Source organism: Balaenoptera physalus (genome assembly GCF_965194825.1).
Source record: "Balaenoptera physalus genome assembly, chromosome: 14".
Taxonomy (NCBI): Eukaryota; Metazoa; Chordata; class Mammalia; order Artiodactyla; family Balaenopteridae; genus Balaenoptera; species Balaenoptera physalus.
In genome coordinates this window covers 32,632,840-32,659,733 of record NC_138893.1, presented here as the reverse complement: position 1 = coordinate 32,659,733, position 26,894 = coordinate 32,632,840, and the positions used below count along the sequence as shown (strand labels likewise).

The 26,894-nt window shown below is 46.1% G+C and overlaps 1 protein-coding gene across 16 annotated transcripts in view; it reads right to left on the bottom strand.

The window, feature by feature from the left end:
* Window positions 1-337: 337 nt before the first annotated feature.
* Window positions 338-26,894, bottom strand: part of FGFR2 (fibroblast growth factor receptor 2) — a 102,480-nt gene continuing 75,923 nt past the window's right edge. For 15 of the 16 annotated variants that reach the window (XM_082423979.1, XM_082423987.1, XM_082423989.1 and 12 more), the window contains 9 exons: window positions 23,084-23,235; window positions 20,086-20,207; window positions 17,636-17,746; window positions 15,583-15,773; window positions 9,308-9,430; window positions 8,673-8,743; window positions 6,857-6,994; window positions 5,073-5,178; window positions 338-2,023 (listed from right to left, as the gene is read on the bottom strand). In XM_082423979.1, the coding sequence (XP_082280105.1) occupies window positions 1,859-2,023; window positions 5,073-5,178; window positions 6,857-6,994; window positions 8,673-8,743; window positions 9,308-9,430; window positions 15,583-15,773; window positions 17,636-17,746; window positions 20,086-20,207; window positions 23,084-23,235 (1,179 nt within the window). In that variant the 3' untranslated portion in view covers window positions 338-1,858. Of the gene's footprint in view, window positions 2,116-5,072; window positions 5,179-6,856; window positions 6,995-8,672; window positions 8,744-9,307; window positions 9,431-15,582; window positions 15,774-17,635; window positions 17,747-20,085; window positions 20,208-23,083; window positions 23,236-26,894 lie in introns of all 16 variants that reach the window. The other variant, XM_082423990.1, reaches the window with a different exon arrangement.

The window sequence follows — 26,894 nt, the reverse complement described above, 5'->3', positions numbered from 1 at the left end:
TCCCCATCCTTAGAACAGCTGCCCGTTCGCAAAGCTCCCTCCCATGCCATTCACGTGCTCCTCTGGGAGCGGCTGGGGCCCAGAAAGGAACACGGACTCCCCTGGGGTCCCAGGGAGCGACGGAGCCAGGACTTGAACCAGCCTCTTCTGATTTTCCATTGGACCCACCTGTTGCAGGTCCTGCTGGTCCCGGACAACCCCTCTGACAAGTCACCGTTTGTAGCAAAGAACAGACCTCCCCAGCTCTGCTTTCCTTCTGCACAATCACACCACACAGCACTGAGTCGGCACCTCCGAACACGGGAAACCATTTGGTAAGACACGAGTATTAAAAAAATAAGCTGCGTGACATTTATTTTGTCTTGTTAACATTAATATCTGTAGAAACATTTTTATTGTCAGTATAAAAATTAACAGGCTTTATTAAATACTTTCTCCAATTTCGTAGCACGTTAAAAATCAGTGTCATCTCCATTCATGCTGCATGGCTACAGCAGAGTGAGTAGGTGTTTCGAAAGCAAAACACAGCACTTTCATACAGAATGGACAGCGTGGCAGTATTCTGACGTTGGCATTTCGTGGGATTCTTTTGGTGAGGTCCTGCTAGGCGGAAGCAATCCCTTAAAAAGATGGAAGGATCCCCCAAACTATCGGCAGAACAACTTGGTGTTTCCATTTTCTTCGACGGGACATGAAGATTCTAAAAGGCCTCTCTGTCGCCAATGAATCTGGAAGCCATTATGAAGATTCGCCGAAGAACACAGGCTAATCTGATCAACGTGCAACTGAGGGGCAGAAGGCCAGCTGCCGGAGAGCAGAACACTGCTAGCACGTCAACGAAGGGCGCTCCTTGAGGAATGGACTAAGGCATCTTTTTAAGAGAACGGTGGTACCATTTGTCTCGGGGAGCCCAGTTAAACGTTTATGGGCCCAATGACAGAGCTGCACCAAAACAAAACGCCTTCTTATTAACGAGTTCTTTTTAACATGGGCATTTAGGTGGTTTAAGAACAATCATCTTGACAGCAGAGTTGAAACACAAATAAATCACAACTTCATTTTCCCCAAATTAGTCATAGTTTGTAAATATTTCTCTTTTCAAAGGATCTGATAACTAGTTAAGTCCAAGCAAGAGGTTAACTAGTCTGATGCGCTGCCGGCATAGAAATGCCACTTAAATTACAAAAAAAACCCAAAGAAACAAAAAAAACTATAAACAATTGTTTTGTATATTACCAATTCATTAATAAATTAATGTTACACCATTTTCCCTGAAAGCAAAAGTATTTTTCCACCTCTGCTCGGTGAAAATTAAGAAATTCTGTGTAAGAACAGCATTTAGCAAATAGCTATTTTAAAAAAAAAAAGAGAGAGAGAGAGACCAATTCTCTAGGTGCATTGGGACATCCATTTAAAATCAATACAAAAAATAATTCCTTGTAAATATATAATATATATTTATACATAATTTGAATATATTTACATACATCCAGCACCTATATACTGCAATTGTGCTCTATAAGTATGTGCTGACATATATTTTCTCCATTTATTACAAAATTCACAAGAAATGCAGAATGCATGTTTGCCTTGAGTCTGGCTGGTCCACAGCCAGTGCCCACAGCGGGTCATCAGCACGTGATGGCCCACGGCAGTCCACTGCCTCAGAAACATTCTTCTTCTCCTGGTGAAGATTACAAATTCTTTACACGTGTGCTGATTACTTTCCCAATTATTTACTCCTCTGATGCATATACACACACAAGCCAAGACAACAGGCTCCCAGAGGCAGGGCCTCCCTGCTCAGTACAGCTATGTTCCTGGTGCCGCCCTGTTTGCGGACGGGGGACAAGCCCATTCATGTTTTAACACTGCCGTTTCTATGTGGATACTGAGGAAGGCAGGGTTCGTAAGGCATGGGGTCCGGAGAGAAAACAGAATCATCTCCCGAAGAGCAAGAACTCCTTGTGTCAGGGTAACTAGGTGAATACTGTTCAAGAGGCTGACTGAGGTCCAAGTATTCCTGAAAGAAGGGAAGAGAGACGTTTTATTTCATCTCGGGTCAGGATAACAAGGTGAATACGGTTCGAGAGGCTGACTGAGGTCCAAGTATTCCTGAAAGAAGCGAAGAGAAGACTTTTATTTCAAACGCAGGCTCTTGAGACGTTGATATGGGAGTTGGGACAACATGGGGGCACCCCCAGCAGGTTGAGACCTGCCCACCCTGGCTTCCACAAAGACCACCTTGAGACCCCAACTTTATCTCCTCTAGGCTGCCCTTCACTTTTCTTCTCAACCCATCTCAAATGAACTATTGGCAAGTAGGGAATGTTAACACCCAGCTGAGCAGTCACCTCGACGGGCACAGACCCAACGACCTGCTTGTTAGACCACACGGTTCAAATCCGCACCCAGCAAAATGGAAAAAACGTAAGATGTTGTGGATGCCCGGGACCCCTTTCCACAGCTGAGACCATGAATATTTATTTCACGAATTACATTTTACTATTGTAGCTTCCAGGATAATTTAAGGGGAATATGTCTTCATTCAGCGGGTAATTTCACAGATGCAATTCATTACTCTCAGAAGCTCTCTGAGTTGAAAATGTAAACAGGTTCAAAAAAGGCTTGGATATACTAGTGTTTGTTACACCCACAATGGACTGTTGAAGAACAGTTTAGGAAAATGCAGGTTGCGTTTTAAAGTTTTGAAGGTTGGAAATTCAAAAAGGGCTCTTCTGCTCCCTGAAGCATCCATCGGTGCTGCTGTCAGAAAGCCCACCCGATGGTCCCCAGATAACATTGCTTCCGACTTAAGACAGGGTGAGAGCTCACTGCCTGCTCTTGTGTGGTCCGTGAGCTAAGAATGGTTTTTAACATTTTGAAATGGTTGGGAAAAAAATCAAAAGAAGAATAACATCTCATGGTATTAAAACTACGTAAAATAACAAAATTCATATTAAATTTAAATTTTAGCGTCCATCCAGTTTTATCTAAACACAGACATATTCATTTACACATCGTCCGTGGCTGCTTTCCTGCTACAATGGCAGAGTTGAGTTGTTGCTACAGAAACTCACAAAGAGGCCCATAAAGCTGAAAGTTGACTGTCTGGCCCTTGACAGAAAAGGTCTGCAAACCATGAAAAGATTTCTAAACTGGGGAACTTCTGGGTATCACTGCCTCAACTGGGCTAGCATGTTGGGGTGCCTCCGCTTACACCCCCAAAAGCCAAGGAATATACTATGACACATGGTTTTGCTGAAGGGGGGCAAAAAGTGCAGACCACAGCACAACCAGCCTCAGTGTTATCAGAAAAGAGCCCACAGAATGTTGGCGACCATACATTTTAAAAGACAAAAAAAACCCAAACCACCCCTGTAATTCATCACCAGGTTTGGCAAGAAAAAGAGTCCCCATCCAAGAATGGGGGATGTGTCAGTTCCAACAACATCAGCAGGAACTGTACAACTGGAAACAAACACGCCCACCACATCAAAAGAGAACTTTTTTGCTTACAATGATAAAAATGAAATTTTGTCCTAAATGGAACCAATTTTCTCCAGCATATGGTAATGATTTTCAGAAGGAAAGAAACTTCGATTTTTATATCCGTTAGACAGTATGGCATTCTGCTTTTTTATTTTAGGATGCTAGATGTAAATTTCAGGGTGAAAATGGGCCCACTTTAAATGTAAATATATAAATAAACAGCATACAGCACGGACACAGGATCATTAAAATGGAACTTTAGTGCTTTCCCAGTTTCTAACTGAAGCCATAAATGTTCAGATCTGATAGGGAAAAAAAAAAAAAAAAAAAACCTAGGGATATCAGTGGATTCCAAGTCTAGGGTTAAAGGAACTTATACTAGAAACAACAATTTTGGCAGGAGAAGAAAGTTGGTGTTTTTTTTTTTTTCCCCTTGAACTGTTCCTTTCAACTTCTGAAGGTCAGCTGTATTCATTTAAATGCAATCTCTCCCTTTATCAGCTACAGTCAGACGCACAGATAATATTGCTGGCTTAAGGCTTCAAATCACAACATTTGATTATTTTTTAAAAAAATCAGTCTGAAACTATTAAATGCATTATTTTAAAATAAAGGTATTCTTTTCCTTCTAAAATATTTAGGCAATTTTAACCTTTTTTTGCTGTTATTAAGACAATTGTAGGGTTTTTCTCCCCCCCTCTGCCGCTGTTTGGAGGAACACTGTTCTACATCCTCATTAAATATCTCTAATTCATTCACTAACAAGTTCTCCCTACTGTGGGGTTTTTCTGGCCTTTATGGGTTTATCATCTTTCCTGCTCAGACCACTTTCTTTCCACCACCAGAGATGCCTCTCTCTGCATGGTGAAGTAGCCACTGACATGGCCGAGTTTGGACAGTGAGTGACAAAAGAGGGTTTCTTTTGTTGGTATAGATTATAAATATTTTCTAGAAAATAAATATTTTAACAAAAGGTATGAATTTTCACTTAAAGATCCTGTAAGTCACTCATTAAAGGAAACTCTGTGTACATTTACGCTGTGACCAGGCAGGGTCACATCATTATATAGAAGCTGGAATGTGTTATATAGGAGCTGTGTCATGTGTTATATAGAAGCTGGAATGGCACAACTTCAATGCATCCCATCAAGCTCATCAGTAACGGACCATCAGCAGCCCTCACAGTAATGACCAGCAGCCCTCACCCTAATGACCAGGGCAAGGAATCCAACCAGCACAGAAACCCCAGCTCCTTCCCACGCAAACCCGAACACTGCAGTCGGACATTTCTTTCCTCTCCCCATCCTCCTATACATACGCACCCTGGACCCACCATCCACATGCCACAGTGAGGGGCAGCCTCGGGTGGGGTCCTCTGTCTCTGGTTTTGTGAGTCAGAACTCTCAAGATGTAGTTCTGAGAAAAGTCAGGATTTGGGGGGAACACATAGGTTCACTCTGTCTGATCCCCTGTGGAACAAGGACAAACTATACCCCAGAGTCCAACAGGGGAGGGTGCATTTCAAAAACTGTGCTGGTCTCCCAAGCAAGGACCCTGGGCTTCTGGAAGGAGGTTCTTACCTCGTTGGTTGTGAGTGTGAGAATTCGATCCAAGTCTTCTACCAACTGCTTGAAGGTGGGTCTCTGTGAGGGCACCGCATGCCAACAGTCTCTCATCATCATATACCTGGAAGAGATGGGTTTCCTCGGTGAATTAATTCCCTAAGTACTAGGGGGCATGGCTATAAGCCAGTTTTAAGAGTCAGTATGGAGAGATGTCCTCAATTATGAAAAGGTATCAGAACTTCCCTAGCAACTAAATTAGGGGGTGGTGATCCACTCTGCCAAAAGAGGCGCTGCTTGATTCCTCTGAAAGGCACTTTGATTTACAAAGACATCACGTTAACCAAAATGTTTTAGGAAGGTATATATGCCATCAAAAAAGACACTTCCATGTGTTTTCACGGCTGACTTCTGGTATCCCTGTGGCAGTGACTTATAACAGGGTATCACATTTCCACGGCACTTTTGGACACTGTGGGACGAGCCCCATAGGAGCAGGCGGGAATCCGGTCTTCCCTCCCCACACACCCCTGCCTGGACCAAAGCAGCTCTACTGTTATCTGCCTGACACTCTGAACAAAGGTTCCTCAGTTTTAAAAAACTGAAGTTTGAAAACTACAACTTTAAGGTAAGGTTCTTATGAATTAATCTGCTGTCACTGGGCTGTACCTTCACTTCCTGATTAACTCTTGGAAGGGCCTAGGTTCCCAGACCTTATCTTGATGATGGGTTCCGACAGACCCTCTAAGGCAGCAAAAGCACCAGGAATGACAAGGAGCACAATAAAACGCAAGAGGGAGGAGATATGGGGACATATGTGTATGTATAGCTGATTCACTTTGTTATACAGCAGAAACTAACACACCATTGTAAAGCAATTATACAATAAAGACGTTAAAATAAATAAATAAATAAATGCCTTTATATAACATACTATAAAATGTGATCATTCATCAGATGCCCACAGTACACCGAAAAGCACTCATGGGATTACTGATATAAAATCCCGTGAAACGATACCCAAGAGACCGCGGTCTCTGGGACAATCCCTCTTCTTAGTCAATTCTGGGGGTTGGGAGGAGAGACTCCTTTCCAAAGCACTGACTTTACTGCGCAAGACCCATGTCACCAACACAATGTAATTCCACTTAAAGTGCGGGGTAGGTTTTGCTAGAAACCAGCTCATGGTTTTAGAGTCAGATCGGGTACTCTAAGGATGGCACCTGGACAAGTTTTTAATTCTCTGCACTAAAATATGGGTAAAATATAGGTAACCAAACGCTAGTTCATTCGCCCTGAGGAATGTGTTTGAGGTCCGTCTATAAGAGCAATTTTCAGTGGTCACAAAGAGGCTGCAGAAGCACCCAGTCTCCACTCGCTGTGCAGGGGCCAGGCACAACCCATGAGGAAAGGGGGCAGCCCCAGGGCTTTTGAGCTTGTGTATGTGGGAAGCCTGATGTACCTTCCTGTCACTTTGACAACAGCAAGGCACAGTACAGTGGCCCAGGAAGATCACCGGGCTCGCTGGTGTGAAGTCAGGAGCCCTCGGCCGGGCAGCCCGACACCCTCTGTGGTTTAAAGCTCGCTCCATAAACCTCAGAAGGATGTTCTTTCTTTTGGACAGTCAGGGCTGTCCATGGAGCTTTCTATCTCGGTTCCAGGATTGGGCCCAGAAAGTTTCAGCAATTCTTCTTCTTAGGACAGGTTTAAAAAACCAGGGGCCTTAGAAAACCAAACTATCCAGGAGAAGCGCCACTGGGGGCAGGGGCTCCTGGGGCACCGGGAGAGGCGACGGCCCTTACAGCTCATTGGTGCAGTTTGCCGGCTTATCCATTCTGTGTCCTTCCTTAAGCAGCTTAAAAAGTTCCTCCACGGGAATCCCTGGGTAGGGCGAGCCCCCTAAAGTGAAGATCTCCCACATCAACACCCCGAAGGACCAGCTGCAAAGAAGGGAGAAAACAGCATCAGCAATCCATCTGAATCACAGAAACCTCAACACGCCCAGTTAAGAAAATAAACGCCCACTTACTTCTTACATTCAAAGACACCTGACCGGGGCCCTCCTACAGTTCATCCAACTTGCCCCTTCCTGCCCCCAAAGAGCATCCCCAGATGACAGCGAGAGGCCATTCCGATGGAATTTTCCATCAACAGACAAGTGATGGTAAACCATCACTCTTTTGGGGGGCAGAGGGGAGGGTGGAGATTTGGGGTTTTTTTTTCCTCCTTCCATCACTCTCAAATAAAACTCTCTGTCTTAATGCAGTGTTATAAACATGAACTTCTAAACTGCAAGGCTTTTTATGCTCCTGTCCAGCTCTGCCACCGGCCTATGTGCCTGACCCCAGGGCTGTGACCTACAGCATGAGCCGTTGACAGAATAAGGCCAGCATGTTGATTCTGAGACGTAACAGCTGCCCATGGTGGCCAGTGGACCATCCGAGGGCACAAAAGTTTTCCGACTTACTAAGGTCATGAAGGGAGTTAGCACCGGGCTGGGATTAGGATGGAGGAGCCCTGTGCCCCAGACAAACTTCATACGACAGAAAGTGAAAACATCTCACAGGGCACAATTTATACCTGACCGTGCAGAGACCCACAGTTGGATCCGGAGCCTTGTTCAAGAGACTCACAATTCCTGAGCTAATCAGGCCGAGAATCCCGCATTTACCTATGTCACTGGAAATACACCCTCACTGATTCTGTTGAGTTTCAGAAATGAAACTGCCTTTGGTTTCGTGCAGAGCGAGAATCGCAGCACAATCCAGGCAGTGTGCTCCCTGCAGAACTGGGAATCGTAACCCTTTCCTTCTAGGACCGCTGAAGAGGACCAGTGGCTATAGCACGGGATCCACGCCTGCCCCAGAAATCTTCCCACCCACACAAACAAGAGCAGCTCAACTGATTTTTAAAATTTTGGAATAATTATAGATTCATAGGAACTTGCAAAAATAGAAAAGAGAGACATCCTCTGTACCTTTCACCCAGTTTCTCACAATGGTAACATCTTTCGACCACATTTCCAAAGCTGGAATTCTAAAATACCAGTTGGAGCCTGGCCCTAATAATATTTTTAAGTGTATCACAATAGAAATATTGTATAGTTTTCACTCTATTTCTGTAACATTATCAAGGATGCTAAGACAAGATCAGAATTTTTCCAAAGGATAAACAGGGAGCAGGCCCTGTCAAGATCATCCTAGTGGACCGTGTCCCAACCAGCTTTCCCCTATGAGGACAAACCTAGGACGGGGAAAACGTGACAAACTACTCTCAAGTAGGAAAAGTTTAGGGGCGCGAAGAACACACCAACAGCTTGGCAAATTAGATAGCAGCTTTGTACTTGCACATCCGTGAATTAGTTCAAGGGGGGGAACTTCCGCTCTGGCAGGAGCAGGTTAGCGGTTCCACCTCCTGTGCGCTTTGAAGCCGGGCAGATTAGTAACAGAGCATTGGTTACCAGCCTACCATAAAATCCATCCTTTCTAAGGCCAGCTCCTGCACCTTCTCTGCATGTGTGAAATGCAGCAGGGACCAAAGAATGAAGGAAGGCAAAGAATGTACGAGATTTTTACAACTCAGCCCGAGGGAAAAGGCAGAGACAAGGGAATTACTTACACATCACTCTGATGGGTGTACACTCTATCGAAAAGGGCTTCGGGAGCCATCCACTTGACTGGAAGTCGGCCCTGCAAGTGTAGAAGAAATGTAAAAACCAATATATTAAAACCGATTTATTTTAGCAGGTTCAACCGGGCTGTGCCCTGTTTATTTTAAGAGCTGACACTCAAATGGTTTTTGCTGGACAGTCATTAGCGCAGAAATAAGCTCCAACTGGGACTACACAGAGCGTGGGAGATGCACAGATTTGGACACGTTAATAAAATGTAAAATGTCGTTTCCTTGGATTCTCATTATCATCTATCTCCCTAGCAGGCAGGCACACCCTGACCAACTCCTAGGTGAAAATTAACCCAGAAACTCCCAGGCTCTAACCTTTGCTAGGAAAGTTCTTGACAAGGAGCCTTACGAAGATTCTTGCTGCTGATTATTCTGTACATAAGACTGGTTCACATTTACCAAGAGTATCTTAAATGTAGTCTAAATTTGCTTATTGAGAAGTTTGTAAAGAGGAAGGCAAAAGAACAGGAATAAAAAGGCATTGGTCCTTCTAGCTCTGAGCACCATCCTTCACCTGGAACATTCCGTGCCACCTCTCCACCACTTCCCACTTCATCACTGCCACAACTTACATTTGTGGTCTTTTTGTAGTAGTCTATATTGTTGATATCTCTGGCCAGTCCAAAGTCAGCTATTTTCATCACATTGTTTTCTGTTACCAAAACATTTCTGGCAGCTAAATCTCGATGAATGCACTGAAATAGAGAAAGAACTCATTTCAAAATGCTACAAGAATAAAAAGGTAACGTACGTACTTCTTATAATGCAGAGAGAAAATACATCTTACATCAAAAATTGGTATTTCTTTTCTAATTAAAAGACCAAGGCCCCAACTATTTCAAAGAGCAAAGGTAGATAAGAAAACACATACCCTTTTATCTGCAGTTGACTGGCATCCTTCGTATTATGAATACCCAAATGACCTCTTTTAACGCCACAATTATTCCCCCTCTGCAGTTCCGGACACTGTTGCTTTCTCGCTCATTTTTGAAACCGTCCGCCCGCTGAGTTCTAAACCCATCCCTTCTCTTGGCTCACTCTCTTTCTCTCTCCCCGATCCCTCAGATTCCTTGGCTTTAGCTTCTCTCTCCCTCAAAATAGAGGACCTGTCCCATTACTTTTGTATATTTCCACATATCCACATGGCTTCCATTCTTAGATACATACAGAAGATCTGCAAATTCCTATCTCTAACCTGACCTCTCTCCTGGGATCCAGATTCTCATTTTCAACGGGACATTTCCACACTGACATCCCTTTGGCACCTTTAAATTCAAGGTCTCTACTCTATTCTTATTTTCTTGGTCTTTTTCGTATCCACCTGAGATACATACACCAGAATTCTTTACACACGCCTCCCAAGTTCTTTTGCTTTCAACTCCCAAATGCCTCTCCGATTTGTCCACCCGACTCCGTTGCCATTGCTAAGCCCTTAGTCCAGGGTCTCATCACGTCCAACAGGTCTCCGTGCTTCAAACTCAGCACTACTGCATCTTCTCTGCTTCCCTCAGATTATGTTTCTGAAGGAGCTGATCACATCTGTTCCGGGCTTATATCAAGGCCAATGCCTGCCTATTCTCTGTCCAGTTCTCACCCAACACCTGGTCCCCACACGGGGCCCAACCTATGTCTGCCACATACACGGGGGCCAGATGCTGAGATGCTCGCTGCAGGGCAGCTGATTTATGGTTCCGATACTAACTCTTTGGTCTCCGAAAGCTCTAGTCATTATAACTTCTATGTCTCCTTTCTACAAATGATATGTTTTTGTAAGCTGTTAAAAGTGTTTTAGCTGTACTTTAATACACCAAGATTTTACCAGGTTACATGGTAATTAGGGTCCCAAATCATCACCTCCTAGTTTAGGTATAAAGAAGTGAACAAACATCCCTAACAAACATTTTTACACAGGTTCTAGGCAAAGGCTAACTATTATATGAAGGAGAGAGTCTTATCAACCGATTTGACGCGGGTGAAATGGGGCTGATTTCAGATTGATACTCCACGACGTGGCCCATTGAAAAAGGAGCAGACCAAACTCTCTCTGAAGAATAAATGAGGGATAATTTTTTTCTGCCCACCCTCCAACTATTCCTTGTTTTTAATCCGCTTCTGTGGCCCCCTGGATGGGCTAAGATCATTGAAGGGAAGGCAGGAGAGCCCCACAGGCATGCCTGTGCCCAGCCAGAATGGAAGCAGGAAATGTGAGAGCTCCCAGAAGCCGCCCGGGGATCCAGCTGGGGCGGGAGCTGTGTTCCTGGTTTTGGAGGCCTCTTCAAATTGAACTTCCAAGCCCTGGGCCAAACTCTCCCAGTGGTGTGCTCCCTGCCGACACAACTCTGTGAGTTTGGCAAGCTGTGTGGTCAGAAGAATCTGACTCCCTGGGCGTGGGGCTCTGACCACACATAAGGGCTCAACTCAGAGTCACTACGACGGCGACCCCCATTTTCTCCAAGAGAGCCAGAACTCAGCACCAACCTCCCGCATCCCAGGGTGCTAGGAAACACCAAAGCCCACCCTCTGGGCTGAACAAGAAGAGACTTGGAACCAATACCCAAGAAAAAGAAAATAACCAAAGTCAAGCCAAATTCCCATCATCTGCAGAAATCTGAGTTACTCTCCAGTGCAAAGAGCTGACCATTTTACAGAACTAGGGCTCTCGGACTGTTTGGTATTCCATTTCTTCAATTAACAAAGGTCAACGGGTCGCTAAGGGAAGGAAAACTAACACCTCTATGACCCTGACAGTGTGCTGGGTGCCTCTGCACAGCTGATCACATTAAATTCCCACAGCAACCTATGAGATGGGTATTATTATGGCCATTTTACAGATGGGGAAGTTAGAGCTTGCTAGAAAAAGAAAAGCCAAACAAACAAAAACAAAAACAGCTGCTCAAGTTTAACACCTTGGAGGTTTAACTGGCCTAAGGATTTTGTAAAAAAGAAAAATTAGTGTACTTTGCACTGAAAATAGAAAGGCTTCCATAACTGGTAGAAGGCTCAAATCCCACATCACCTAATTGTATTACTGTACACATCATGGAGTTTCTTAACTTGGCCACCCCCAGCGTCCCCAGGTCAAGGGCAGGACTGCAGGTTCATCTCTACATTCCCAGCACAGAACCTGACCCAGTAAACGTCCATTGAGCTGAATTCCTAACTACACTCCATCAGCAATGAACCAGATGTCTCACCCAACAGTTCCTCAGGCGGGTCTCTAACAAACTTATCGCCATCCACCGGGAGGGAACGGGTGTGACGGGGCTGACCTGTCCCCCGCTTCTTCGTTTTCCACGGTCAGGAATAAGCCCTCCATTTTTGGAAGCAGGTTCCATTCAGGGGACCATTCTTAAGATCTTGGTCTAGAACCTGCTTCAAACCTGTTCTAGGTCCTTAATTGCAGGTGGCCTTCAGCAAAGAGCTTTGGAAACACAACTACAAAGCCTTAGGAAACAGGACTCTGTCCCCTCTACCCCACCCTGGGTTAGCAAACAAAGCCCCAACCCAGGGCATCTCAATGGTCCTCTTCTCGGTCCAGGGAGGCAGGGAATACCTGAGAGCAGGACAGGTGGGTAGAGAACAAAAAGGTCAGGTCTGGGACCAGCCACTTTACTCTCCAGGCTGACGAGTCCCCAGCTCAGAAGTGAGGAGAGTGACTCACTCGTACCTGGGCTCGAAGCTTTCCTGGCGCTTCCAGACACTCCCCTGCGTCCCCATCCATGAGACAGGGATCTAAACACACCTGTTTCTGTGTTGTCCCGCGGTTACGGACGATACTGTACGTAAAATGCTTGCTCCATGCCTGGCAGACATTAAGCTCTCACAAAGTGGCAGTGATTAGTAATAATGATGATGATTATTATTACAATACTACTACTAAGGGCATTTTCAGTTTGTCATTCTAAAACGTATCCTTTTCCCCATTTTGCCAAGTTCACCTGATCCTTAGTTCTCTCTCCACCACACCAAGCAGCTCCAAAGCAGGAAGGATCTCGTCCTCGGAGGTGGGGGCGGGGGGGACCCACCACTGCTCCACAAGCCAGACTCCACCAGCTCCTTTCTCCTATTCCACCCTCCTGAGACTCCTCCCGGGGCCTCTGTGAACCACATTCTGGGTTCCCTCCTCCCTCTCTGACCCTCTCTGACCATGTCTCCTCCGCCTTTTCCTGTGCTTTCAGCCCATCTCTAGATTTGAGAGTTTTCTCAGGGTTCGACTCCAGGCTTCTGTTCCCACTCTCCTCTGTCTCTCCCCAACCTCCCCACCCACGGAGAACCCATCCATTCCCACGGCTTGAAACTACACTTCCTTCGCTGGCTCCGGGATCTAGCCCAGCCTTCAGAGCTGAGCCTCAGCCCGCAGCTTCCTGGTCGACATCTGCCCTTGAATGACCCTCAGACATGTTCAAAACGTACCTTGGATTTCCCACCAGAATCTATTCCTGCCACCGCCCCATGCCCCCATCTTCCTCATCCCGAGTAAGCTGCACCACCATCCGGTTTCTCAAGCTGGAAATCCAGGAGTCAGCCTTGATCCCTCTTCTTCTCCCTCCTATAGCTACGCAATCCATTAACTGTCCAGATAGCAAAGTATATCCCAAAGCAACCTACTTCCCTCGTGTCTATCAGGGCCAATAAACCTCAGCCCAAACCACGGTCACAGGAGCCAGCTTTACAGCACAAACCTGATCAAAATCACGCCCCCTTGGTGGCTTCCCCAGAGCCCAGAGCACAGGGCAGAGTCCTTGCCTGGGGCTGTCAGGCCCTGAGGCCCTAGAGGCTCCACACAGCCCGTCCCTCTGCGGGAGGGCTCGCCCTTCACCTCCCCCTGCAACCTCCCGAGTCCCCCCTGTTCCTGACCTCACACCGTCGGTTTCCTCCACAGCACGGTTCTCAGCCTTTCACACACTTATTTTATGCCCACATTTATTGCTGCTTTCACCTGCTGCCCCCCATAGTTCCTGCTCCAAGAGGCCAAGGACTGTGTCCATCCTGGTCACCTGACCCAGGATACCAGGCATCCGAATCAGGAACGCTCAGGAATATTCGCTGAAGGATTAATAAAATGACCAGGCCAGTCTCCCACCACTTTGGATTAGTAGCAGCGCCCTGCTGAGTCCAAAAAGTCCTTCCTCCCTCTCCCACACCAGGAGGACAGAGGGCGACCAGGACCAGAGGCTCGGGACAGGCAGCCTGCGGACTGGCCGCCTCCCCAGGGTTTTATTTAGCAATAGTTCCAAGCTACAGAAAAGGCGAAAGAGAACAGCAGCTATCCAGGTTTGCCAGATTCACTTGTGCTTCCTTGCTCTCTCTTTCTCTCTATACCCAGCCTCCCTGTACACACACACACACCCGTTTTATGGCTGAACCACTTAAAAGTGAGCTGCAGACCTCAGTAGCACATACCTCCCACCTTACACAAGACCTCCATCACCACCCCCAAATTTAACATTGGAACAGTCACATTCTCTACTATCCAATCAATTTCACATTTCAGTTGTTCATAAATGTCCTTTATAAAAGCGGCAGCCCACCTCCCATCCAGAACAGGATCCCTTCCGGGATCACACATGCACATTCAGTTGTCACGTCTCTTAAGCCTCCTTTAATCTGGAACCATCTCCCCAGCATTTTTTGTCTTTTGTGACACTGACATTTTGAAGCAATGTCTTGTCATATGTCCCACGTTCTAGATCTGATTGTTTCTTCCTGCCAAAGACTTGTCAGCTGGCAAAGTCCGCTGTGCACACGCACGTGTACACAATCGCACAACCCTGTTTCGGTTTCCTAAAATCTATACTTTGGGACATCTTACAGGGAAAAAAAAGCTCTGAAAAATCTTCAACTCTGGACTCTCTTGAAAATCAAAAAACAGAACATGTGGTGGCTCTGGCCGTGTTCCCACGTGGCTACAGACAGCAGGGGCTGAGGTGCAGCCACTGGTCCCCAAATCCCTACTCGGCGTGATGTGACAGGGGCTGCCTCGCTCACTCATGTGACCGGCATGGCCAGGACCCAGCCCAGGCCACAAGGGGACAGACGGTCCATGCCCACCAGAGGCTCTTACTTCTTTGGGGACCAGAGGAATCCCTGATGCTGTATTAAGCTCCAGCGCAGTTAGGAACTGACCCACCGCTGCCCAAGAAGGTAGCTCTGACCTTCCCCCCAAGCGTGGGCCGGGGAAGGGTGTCTTGGGCTGTCCAAAATGCCCCAGGGGATATCTGGGCACCTGTCTTAACTGCTTTCACAATAACTCAGATGTTTCAAGTCCACTGCATGTGGCATGCTCGGAATGCAGGCGATTCACCTCAGGGGACCTGGCCAACTTCTAACCGCAGAGGGTCACCCCGCCAAACGAGACAAAATAAATCCAGCAGATACCCAGCACTCGATGTTACCAAAATATCCCTTCATTTGATCTTTGTTCTTAGACTATTTAACGCCATTTCAAACTCAAAACCATGAAGACAACACCCAAAGTCCATGTCCAAAGACTCAATAACCACAAAACAAATAAAGCCAAAAAATCATCAGAATTAAAGGCAGCGCCCCCTAACCCAACTGCTGTCCACCTGGAGAGCCAACTCCCCGGCAGGTCACAGCCAGCCGTGCCTGCGAAAAGAGACGTCTTTTCTGCTCATCTCTGTGGTGTCACTACTGGTTTATGAGGCTGTTTTGGCTTTTAAAGAGTTCATTAAACCCCAATGTGAATAATGCAAGACATAGTCTCCAGGTTGTACAAGACAGGCAAGGGCTTGATGCAGCAAACGAGCACGTCCCAATGGTCTGTTTTCTTCAGAGACATTTTTCACTGGAATGCACCCAACCAAGGAGAATGGGAAGGACTCACTTTTTGGGAAGCCAAGTACTCCATGCCCCGGGCCAGCTGGTAGGTGCATGACACCAAGTCCTTGAAGGTCATCTGCTCCTCGGGAACACGGTTGATGTCATACGAGTACTCCATCCCGGGCGGCCTCCGGGCACGCAGGTATTCCCGGAGGTTGCCCTTTGAGGCGTATTCGACTATGACATAGAGCGGCCCTGTGGACGAGAACACAGGTTGGAGAGGCAGGGAAGCCCAGATCTGCCCTGGGGCAGCTCAGCAAAGGAGTTTTACTTATTACAACCCAGTGCTTTATCATATTTTTTAAAATTTAAACATACAGAAAAGCACACACAAAAATAGAACACCTGCATTCTAATCTCCCCCAAATGACAACCGACACTCGGTCGAGACAGACTCAACAGTCTTTAAGAAATAAAACAGCGGTACTACAGTGAGTGTCCTTTCCCTGTCTCGCCCAGCCTCTCACCTGCGCCCTCTTGGAAAGCAACAGCTACCATAAATTTGGTCCTTGTAGTGCATTTTAACTATTTTACAGACACCTATGTATCCATAAACAATGTATTATTTTTAATCACATCAATGAGTAATAAAGACATAGCTTTGCACCCTTTTCCCCCCCACATATTATCTTTCTGGAAGCCAGTCGGGCTGATAAAAATAGATCTAGATCATTCCTTTTAACAGTTACATAGATTCTATCATATAAATACACCACATTGTATTTCTCCATCCCCCTATGGGTTGTTTCCCGGTTTGGGCCATTGCAAACAGTGTGCAGTGAACACTGCTATGCACGTCTCTGTATATACGTGTGCAATAATTTCCCCATGGTATAGACCAGCCTGTTTTTGTGTGTAAATGTTACTGGCACACAACGTGGCCCGTTCATTTCTGTATTGTCTGTGGCAGCTTCCTCACTGCGGCGGCAGAGATGGGTAGTTGCCACAAATCCGAAAATATTTACAATCACCCTTTACAGAAAAACTCTCCTGACTCCTGATATAGACCTCAAAGGGAAACTGCTGAGGCAAAGACAGGCATTTTCAAGTTTATTAATTATCATCAAACTGATTCGCAAAGTGCCATAGATCATCCATTAGAGAAGCCAGGGGTCTCGCTCCCCTGAGGAAGATAACGTGCCCCTTCCTACCTGTCTCCCCTCTTTCAGGCCACTCGTGGGAGCTCAGCCACCTGGTACCCATAACAAGACATGGGTTCCTCAATCCCCACTTTAAGGGAAGAACTTGTCCACCAAAACGTAGGATCTTATGTGGAGAAATCTCTCTTAGCACTTACAAAACAAAAACATAAGGAGGCTGCCTTTTCCGAAAACCCTCCAGGTTATGCCCTAAAAACAGGAGGACGCTATAGGCCTTCCCATCCAGAGTCGCCCAATGCCCACCTTCCCGCCCCCAGAACCCAGGCACACTCATAACGTCTTCTTTGTGTTTGTGGCCGGGAACACTTCCAGATGGGTTTTGGGTTTTTTTTGGCCACACCACATGGCTTGTGGGATCTTACTTATTTTTTTACTTATTTACTTTTATTTATTTATTTTTGTCTGTGTTGGGTCTTCGTTGCTGTGTGGGCTTTATCTAGTTGTGGTGCGCGGGCTTCTCCTCGTGGTAGCTTCTCTTGTTGCAGCGCACGGGCTCTAGGCATGAGGGCTTCAGGAGTTCTGGCGCGTGGGGTCAGTAGTTGTGGCATGTGGGCTTAGTTGTTCCACGCGGCATGTGGGATCTTCCTGGACCAGGGCTTGAACCCGTGTCCCCTGCATTGGCAGGCGGATTCTTAACCACTGTGCCAGCAGGGAAGTCCCAGCTTGTGGGATCTTAGTTCCCCGACCAGGGATTGAACCCAGGCCCTTGGCAGTGAGAGCTCAGAGTCTTAACCACTGGACCGCCAGGGAACTCCCCCTGCGGGGGTTTTAAGGAACACTTTAAACATGCACTTGAGAGGCCCTAGGAGCAAGATCTAAGAGTCCATCCATTTTTAAAACGATGCTGACATTGAACCCTGAGTTATGTGGATGAAAGCTCTTTTTCCTCTTACTCACCATCCTGAGTACAGGCTCCGAGGAGATTTATGATATTTTTGTGTTTCCCAATCATCTTCATCATCTCCATCTCTGACACCAGATCAGAAAGGTCCTTCTCTGTGGCATCATCTAGGAACATTAGGTAAATTACAGATCAGTTTCCTCTAACCTGTTGGTTGCTACTGTTAGTTGATGAAAATTTGGTTGAAACAGCATGAAAGTCAATTTCAGAACCAGAAAAACTTTCCAAATCATCTCCTTCATCTTACTGGTGAAGCGGGAAGGGCCCAGCACTGCCCTGCTCCGTGTCGAGTAGCTAATTTGGGGTCAATAGGGTCAAAAGTCAGAACAAATATATAGGCCTTGGATGCTAAGGCCAAATCTTTTCCAGCAAACCTCACAAACGTGGGGGCATTTTTCTCTATCGTGAAATAATTCCATCCTCTGGCAGACCTAAGGTACCTGAGAAAATCACATCAAACTTCATGGGGCCTGAAAGCAACCGTGAGGACTTCCGGAGAGGAGGAGGAAGAGGAGTTTGGGAGCATTTCACATCACTTCAGACTTTCTCTGCACCACGTGCTGCTAAGCTGAGCCCTCGTAGCCCACAGAGCGTTCACAGATGGATTCAGAGGACACCCCGGACTGAGGACAAAAGTGCGTGTGTGCACGTGCATCTTGAGGGGGCAAAGGTCCATGCCTTCTACGGGCTTCCAAAGGGGCTGGGATTCCCCTGCTAAAAAAATTAAGGTTTTAAAAACCTCTGCTCCATAATTTCAAGCAAGAATGGCTTAGGTTCTGCATACACAGGCTCACAGTTAGCTTCCAAAAAGTGGCAAGATTCTTCTCCAGGTATCCCCCTGTGAGCTAATTCAATATGGGGAAATCTGGGCTTACTAAAAAAAATGAGGTAAGGGCATGGATAGAAGCCATGCTGCATAAAGCTTTTTAGCTTCACAAAAGGAAGAGCAACACAATTGCCTGGAGTGTCAAATCCACGCAGCCTCACGTGGAGGACTGAGCACCTGCCCCTCGGATGCAGAGGCTCCACTGCAGTGACACTGTGGGGTCTCCTCTAAGCTCTGAGCCACCCACTGGCTGTAAAAATGGTCACGTCACAAGGGCTCTGTGGCTCACGTCCTTCTCCCTCCTAAGGGAAGGCCAGCCTTGAAATAACCAGAGAAAGAGAACTCCCAGACTTCCTTCCCCTGAGCTCCGTAAACCGAATCAGAAGCTCTGTCCACAGAGACCGGGAGCCTGGGCCTTCCGCATACTCGGCCCTGGTACATGGCCAGGGGCTGTCGGGGCGGCTGGTGGGAGCCCACAGCTCACTGCACCTGCCACTCAGCAAGGCAAGGGCACAGGAGGCAGGCCCAGGCCGTGCAGGATGCAGGCAGAGGGCTGGCTGCCTCTGTTGGTGGAGCCGAGACGTGCAGGGTGGGAGAATGTAGTCCTCCCGGGCTTCACACCCCAAAGTGGGGAGCGGCTCACAACACCCTAGTGTGCCTTGGGAGCCATTCAGATCCACAGCTAAAAAAACAAACAGAAAAAAAAACACCCAACACCTTTCTGACTATTTCCACCTTGCTCCCTCCCCTCAGGGAGAGACGTGGTGACTATCCCACAAAAACCCGTGAAAGAAAGAAAGAGCCTAGCCCCCGGGGCGTCCACAGTGCATGAGGCCCCCCGTGTCCCGAGAACAGACCTCTCTCCTCCGGGACACGTGGGAAAAACTCAGCTTGGGGTGTCCTTTCTGAGATGCCTACAATGGGATTTACAATGCAACCATTCCCTACAACTCCTCTCATAAAAGAACACTGTGGGAGGATGAAGTTAGTGGTTCAAAGTGCTTTAAGCTCTTTGGACGCAGGCATGAAGCAGGGTTGGAAGGTTAATGCGGAGACATTCAGGCTCCCACGAACGCCACTCGACGTTTACATCCCCGGGTAACTGCTCACAAGTCCCAGAAGGCTCTGGACCAGCACCAATCCGGTGAGTCCCCTTTCAGCTTCCCAAGCGACTCCCACAGACAACGTCATTCCTGCTTTGTTCCTCCTGCAAAGGAGTAAGTGTGTCCTCCTCTCCCTGAGCCTCCTTTCTCCCTCTAAAAAGGCCAATTTTCCTTCATTTGTAAATTAAGGTTTGGGTCCTGAATCCGACATACCAACACTCATCTAAATTAATCAATTCTACGTGAGTCGATACTTTCTAAGCACCTACACATATAAAGGGAATGAGGCTGCCACTTTCCAGTACAACTGGCTTTTCTTTTTTATAAGTGCACACAGCTCAAGATAAATAGTCTGTCCAAGATGCTGATTTATACTGAAAACTTCTCAACCCCTAGGTCAACTATGTGCTCTCTAACCCCCTGCCATGATAGAGTTCACATGCCACAAAAGGAACGTTCTTGATAAGGCGCCCTCACGCCTCCCTTCCCCCACCCTCCCCACCTCCGCCCCACTCACCTTTCAACATCTTCACGGCCACAGTGACTGCTTCCTTGGGCTTCTCTTTGTCAATTCCCACTGCTTCAGCCATGACCACTTGCCCAAAGCAACCTTCTCCCAGGGGTTTGCCCAGCGTCAGCCTAAATGTGTAAAGAGAGGATTAGCAAACAGCATCTGGTGTACCGAGGGAAATTCCAGAACTCAATATAAAAATCTTTCAGCGGCTTACAAAAGCACGGAGCATTTATCATATGGAACTAATGAGACTTGGGGTACACATGCGCTTGAGTATTTTCTTAGTGACGTTTTAGAGAATGTCAATTACTGCTGGAACAGCTATTGAATTTCACATTTGTATTCTCGATTTATTTTCTTTATGGAAGGTATCCTTGCAAGTGAGGTGGTCAGCCTTCCTAAGTGCTAAAAACGAGCAGCTTTTGATCTTGAGCCTATCAAATATTCATAATTTAGAATATCTCAAAGAAAACCATTAAAGCTGTTATTTTTTGTCTCTGTGATGTCTTTAAAAATCGCTATTATTCGAATACCAATGGATTTTATGGTCACATTCTGGGCCAAGTTACAAGATATGAATCTTAAACCATTTCAAGGAATCTCTAGTTTTTCATTAAAGGAAAAAGGAAATGCTAGAAATAGGGGGAATTTTTTTTTTGATATAATAGTTTAGAAATCCTTATGACTACCCAAAATTAATAATGAAGAAAATCCAAAGTGAACACAATAAACTAAATTTCTAAGCTCAGAAGCTCTACATACATCATACTAATAGCCATATAGACTCCTTGGGCGTTCCAGAAACCAACAGAATGGAAGAGACTTTGGAATACTTATGAATGTGGTTTTTTCATTTAAGCATAACACAGCAAAGTACCAAGCTGCCACGAGTAAGCAGTATTTTTGGTAAGTACGCAATGGTTTGCAAAAGTCACAGCAAAGACCGAGGGCAGTGTGTGCTATGCTGAGGTCATTCCTTTTCTATCCTGAGCTAAAATTAAATTTAATATCTTGGCAGAAAATAAACATTTGCATTGGAAAAATGGCTAATTTATGTCCTATTGCCCTGCTGCTACAAGCATAACAATCCTTTCTTTGTATAACGTCTGCCTCCGATCTAATAAACTGCTTCTAAATAGCCTTCATTCATTGGAAATCTGCTCCTCCTATGGTTGTGCTAAACACTATTTTGAAATGCTTTGCACTCAGATTTTCCACACTCCGGGTACCCCGGGTGGGAGCTAACAGACAGACTTCCACTGTTGCCAGTGGTGTCACAGGTGGCAAAAACTACAGATTGAACCTGAGAGCTGCAATTTCTTAAAATATGATCACAGCTCCCAAACTCAGTCCTATATCCATAGGAATGTGCACATTAACCCACCTACTTGTTTAATCAAACCAGGGAGCTGGGAGGGCTCACGAGAAACACCCCCTTTCCACATTCTACAGGTAAAGAAATCATTCTTTGTTTTTTCTGGTACCTCACTGGTAAGTGTTCAGTAAACAAGTACTGAATGAATGAATAGCACACAAATAAACTGGAAATCACTTCTGTCAACACTCTAACAGAATGATACCGGTATAATAATTTGGTTCTAACGTATGCTGCACATTAATAAATGAGCTGTTTATTATTTAAAGTAACGAGCCATTAGAAAACAAAGCTGGTTGGAGCTGTGTGAATCAAAATTACAAGTGCCATGTAAGCTATCTCTCCTTCCAAAGAGAGCGCATTATATCCAGCCTCTGGAAAAGCTTATCTTTGTATTTCCAAATTTGTGTATGAGTTCCTTCTCTAGTAATTAGACAGTTCTCCGACATAATCTCAGGGAGATAGTGCAAATGTCAAGACCAATAGGGTTGCTATATATGAGCAAGTCAAAAGCTTATTCCAGCTGATTTGATGCAGATGTATAGTCAGCGATTTCTACCTTCCATTATTCTCAAGCTGTTTGGACTCTAATTACTACAAGAGAGACCCTGGAAATGAGCAGACAGCCCTTCAGTGACCATCATATTCATTTCAGAAGGCGAGTCTGGGGTCTGGTCCCTGGCTAGAAGATGGAGGCCTGGTAGTCCAAGATCTGTCCACTGACTCGATGCCCAGCTCTGCCATCTTGCTGAGATTTGCAGTTCAGATCTCTCAGGTTATGAAGGGAAATGGAAGGAAGGGAAATTCCCATGAGCCAAGAACTGTGCTCAGTCCTGGGAGGTCTGTACCATGACCTTCATTTCATAGAAATGAAGTTCACAGAGAATCAGGGAGCTCACACAAGGTTGCGCAGCCACTGGCTGGCAGAGCCAGGATTCCAATCCAGCCCAACAGAATCCAAAGTCCCTGAACTTGAAGCCAGACCAAGAGACACACAGCTCCCAACAATGCCTTCAGCAGAGCCCAGGTGGCCACACTTTGACTGAACATCTGATTGGAACACATCAATATCATCCAATAAGGAAAATACTAGGGACCACAAGAAATTCGATGTCAGGTACCGTATTTGAAGATTTCCAGCCCAATATTATATTAATAACTATTAAAAACAGCAACACTGGGTGAAGATTCTTAAGGCAATTTATATGCTAGACCTAATTTCTCTAAAGAAATGAACTGTAGAACAGACATGTTCTAGGAACCAGAAGTTGGAATGTCAACTCTGTTTTATAAATGGGATAATCCTACTTTTATTCCATTTGACTGGGTTTGAATTATCTAGAGAGTTAAAAAAAAAAACATGCTAACAAGGTACCATTTTGTTTGGGGATCAGCCATGGCTTAGTAGCTCTGTTTTAAAAGAACTATTAAAAAAGAGAGAGAGAGAGAGGATTAGTTCTTTGTTTTTCCTAGAGTTGGTTATTTAGATACAATCTTACCCACTCCTGCTGACATCATCACAGCAAGACCTTGGCAGTTAAGGGTAATAAAAAGAAAATGTCAGCCCAGTATCCCCATTTTACACTTAAGTCCCCAGTCAGGGATGTGCCCCACAGAAGTACTCACTTATCTCTTGGAAACTCCCATTTTGGATCTTCTGGCAGCTCGTACTCGGAGACCCCCGCCAGCATGGGGGTGTCTGCTGTTGAGGAGAGGCGAGTTGTAATCCTCACCAGTGGGGTATTGGAGTTCATGGAGGAGCTGGACTCAGCAGAAACCTGGATACAAAATACAAAGACACAGATGTAATCCTGGCTCCACCTGAGAAGGCTGGAAGCCGGCCAGAGCCCAGCCAGCCAGTCAGCTTCTTAGAAAGGTGGGAAGGTGAGGGTTGGCCAAAGTCGTGAATTTAGGACCAAAACCCGGAATTCCAACGCCTCTGTCTTCCCATCCATGCAGTATGTGCTAGATTTCATCCAAATAATATGGTCCTAAGGCCAGGTTTCCAAACAATGGTTTAGAGAGTGCCTGATAAAAAATATTTTCTTTCTGTCCTAATTCCTCAAGATAATCACTTGAGGACATAGAGACAGACCCCATGGGCTTCATTCTTGCCTTTTTCCCTGTGCCTGTACTGGAGCCCCAGATTATCAATCTCCTGCCCGTAGACCAGCAGGGATGGTCAATCAATGCTGTGCTTATGAGATTCCATAAAAACTTCTGGATAATCGCCTCTTCAATCAGCTCTATCTTTTGACATGTAAGCAGAATACTTCAAGGAACTAGCTCTAGGATTTGAATGTGAAAAGCATTCCAGTAGCTCCACGTGCCTTTTTTCAAGGTAACCAGAGACCCAGGCACTGGGGACCACTATCTGCTTCTCCCTAGTCCTTCTGGGAACTGGTTGATGCCCAGGCCATTCGGAGAAAATCAACTGCCTCTTGTCAACTTCAGTTTCAGAAACTAGTGGACGAAGAGTCAAGGGAAAGAAAAATACCTCTTTATTCACAATCTCGTGGGAAAGCTCCTTTCCCCCCCGGCGAAGCCTGCAGGGCTTCACTGAGTTTTCTCATTTACTCTAATCCATTATAGTCTGCATTTGATAAAATGGTTATTTCTTAAATATATCATCTTCCCTGTGCTGGTTTCTGTAAAGGAAAACACCATCGTGGGCTGCCTGACCATCACCTTATTCCAAACCATGAACAAGACTCTGGCCCGAGAGAGCTGGAATCTGGGGTTTGACGTGACCCCTCAAACGTGGTTCTGTCCCCTGCATGACTGCCCACATCAACCCTTCTTCCCAGCTGTGCTTACAAACACTTTTTAAATCAAGGTGGCAAGGACCAAGTAAAGATGAACATATTTAATAGGGATGAACTTTCAAGGTGGAGCCTGGACCATTCCCCATTCCCACAGGGAACCAGAAGACTGTACTTTCCTGGGAACGTCCTACTTAAAAACGTTGATTCTCTCCTTTTTAAACCCAGACTGCCCTTAAAAAGCAGGTAGGAAACCTGAGAAGATGTCCAAGAATGGATTCGGAGGGAATCATTTTAGGAATAGGAAGTTGGTTTTAGTATTAATATCAAGAAGTAGGCAATTTTTAACACAGAATTTCTATTATCTTTTTAAATGTACATGAAAACATTTCTGAGCCTTTTGAGCAGTCTTTTGTCAAAGGTTGTTATTCCTAAATTTTATTATGCAGACAGTATGATCAATGTTTACTCACTGTGAGCATGGTAAATAATTTTTTTTTTAAGGAACTGAAAAATCATTAATTTTGGAGCTGAGAGAGGCCTCATGAATAGATATGGTTCTAAGAGACTGAGGCTTCACACCCAAGTGTCTGGGCCACAGAGGCAAAACAGCAGAAGCGAAAAGAAAAAGACGAAAAGCCCGTGGAAACGACCTCCGCAGTGCGCTGACCTCAGCTGCAGGGCCCACCAGTAACACCCTCAAGATCTCCACAACCTTCACTGACCACATGTGTATGTCTTGAGCTCCATCTGCAGAGGAGGGTTCAGAAAGATTCAAGGAATAGGTTGGGCTAAAAATAATTCCCCAAATCCTAATGCCCTGCGTCGGTTTTGAGCTATGGATGCAAAAGAAGACTGGTGTTCTCAGAGACAAAAAGGTCTCCCACATGAAGAAGCAAAAATCACCACTCATTGCAGTGGGAACCGGGCTTGAAGATGACAGGCAAGAAGATTCGCAACAGCAGTCAAAGTCAGCCTGGCAATGAGATAGTTACAGGCCCCAACCGGACGAGGGCTGGCAGATTTCACAGACGAACACCCCCTCCAAGGCCAGCAGCGCAGCCCTCCTTGCTGGACCGCAGGGTGGCCAGAACTCCTGTGCATGGTGTGCTGGGATCGTGGTGAGGGAGAAATCCCTGGGGCGGTGATGGGGGGAGCAGCTCTGGGTGAAGAGGCCCGTCTGGCCTTCCCTGCCATGTCCTCGCAAATGACACATGGTTGAGGCTTCAGGACACAACGTAAGGGAGTAGCCTTCCCATGGCAAGGTGTGAGGACACAGGCACTGAAAACAAGCTCGGGAAGGATATATAAGAGCCTTAGCCGTGGTCACCTTTGGGGAGAGAGATTATAGGACGTTGAGGGACGGGGTGTACTATGTCTTATTTCAGAACTTCCTAAACCATCTGAATTTCATTCCCATGCATATGTATCTCTTTTACGTTCTACGAAAACAAAGCACTTTTCTTTAATGACAAAAATATTTTTAAGAATACAGAGGATCTGGACTGAGGCATGGCACTGGGGGGCGGAAAACAGGGCATATGCTTAAAATACACTGACTTCTAAAATGAGTTAAAATGACGAGATCACTGCTGTCGCCTCTTCCCTGGGCTACAGGCTGCGTGTTGGGGCGTCTCTGCGTCCTTCCGTGTGGGTACCCAGTGACCTCCCCTAGCCAAGCAGCCAACCCTAGCTGGTGCCCTTCCCCTGCGAACTGTTTATAATGTGGGACCGTGAGCCGGTGGCGGCATCTTGACCAAGTGCACCACCGCGGGCTGTGGGGTGACTGTGAGAGCTTCAGCAAGTCACTTGACGTTCCTCAGCTCAAGTTTCCTCACCTGTTAAAGGGTGACCGGAACAGTTCCCACATCACAGAATTACCGTGACGGTAAAATGAGGTCACACCCATTAAGCATTTAGTGCTGAGCCTGGCGCTTGCTGAGAACTCAGTTAACTTTTGCTACCAACCCCACAATGGTTTCTCTTAGCATCTTTTTAGAGTCCTTTGCTGCTCAGATCCAAGGGAGCTTCCCCTCCCCCTGGGGAAGCCCGAGGACTTGGAGCCCAAGGCTGTTCTGTGTGTGAGGTCCTGTGACATGGTGTGCAATGGGGGAGAGAGAAACCCCGCCGGCGTTAAGGGCAGGACTTGCCTTAATGGTTTGAAAGACTAGATCCTCTGCTCACAGCCAGGATGCGCCGGGGCTCCAGCGAGCAAAAAAGCAAACCCCAGAAATTAAGGACCCAGGAGTCAGGGGACGGTCCCAGGGCAAGAGGAAAGCTGGAGAGCAAGAAAGTCTCATGACAAACAGGGCTTAGAGGCTGCTTCAGAAAGAAAAACGAAACGTCCAGTCGGAAGTTCATGCTCTGCGGCTAACCTGTGACCCCAAAGGAATCTTCGCCCACAGACCGTGACAAAAGTTCACACCCATATACATCTTCCCCCCTAAACAGATTGTCTCCAACAAGGTTTTAAGGTGAGAGCTTTGAAAATGGAAAAGCTTTCCAAACTTAGTTGCTGTCACTATGATTAAAGTTATGGAAATTTTGCTCACATTAAGTGTAGAGGTTTAGATTCCACGTACAGATCTGTAAAATACTTTTGTAAAACACACAAAGAGAAAAAAGGTAAGAAAATGCCCCAAGTGTAAGAAACGACAGAATTCAATCACTCTGTC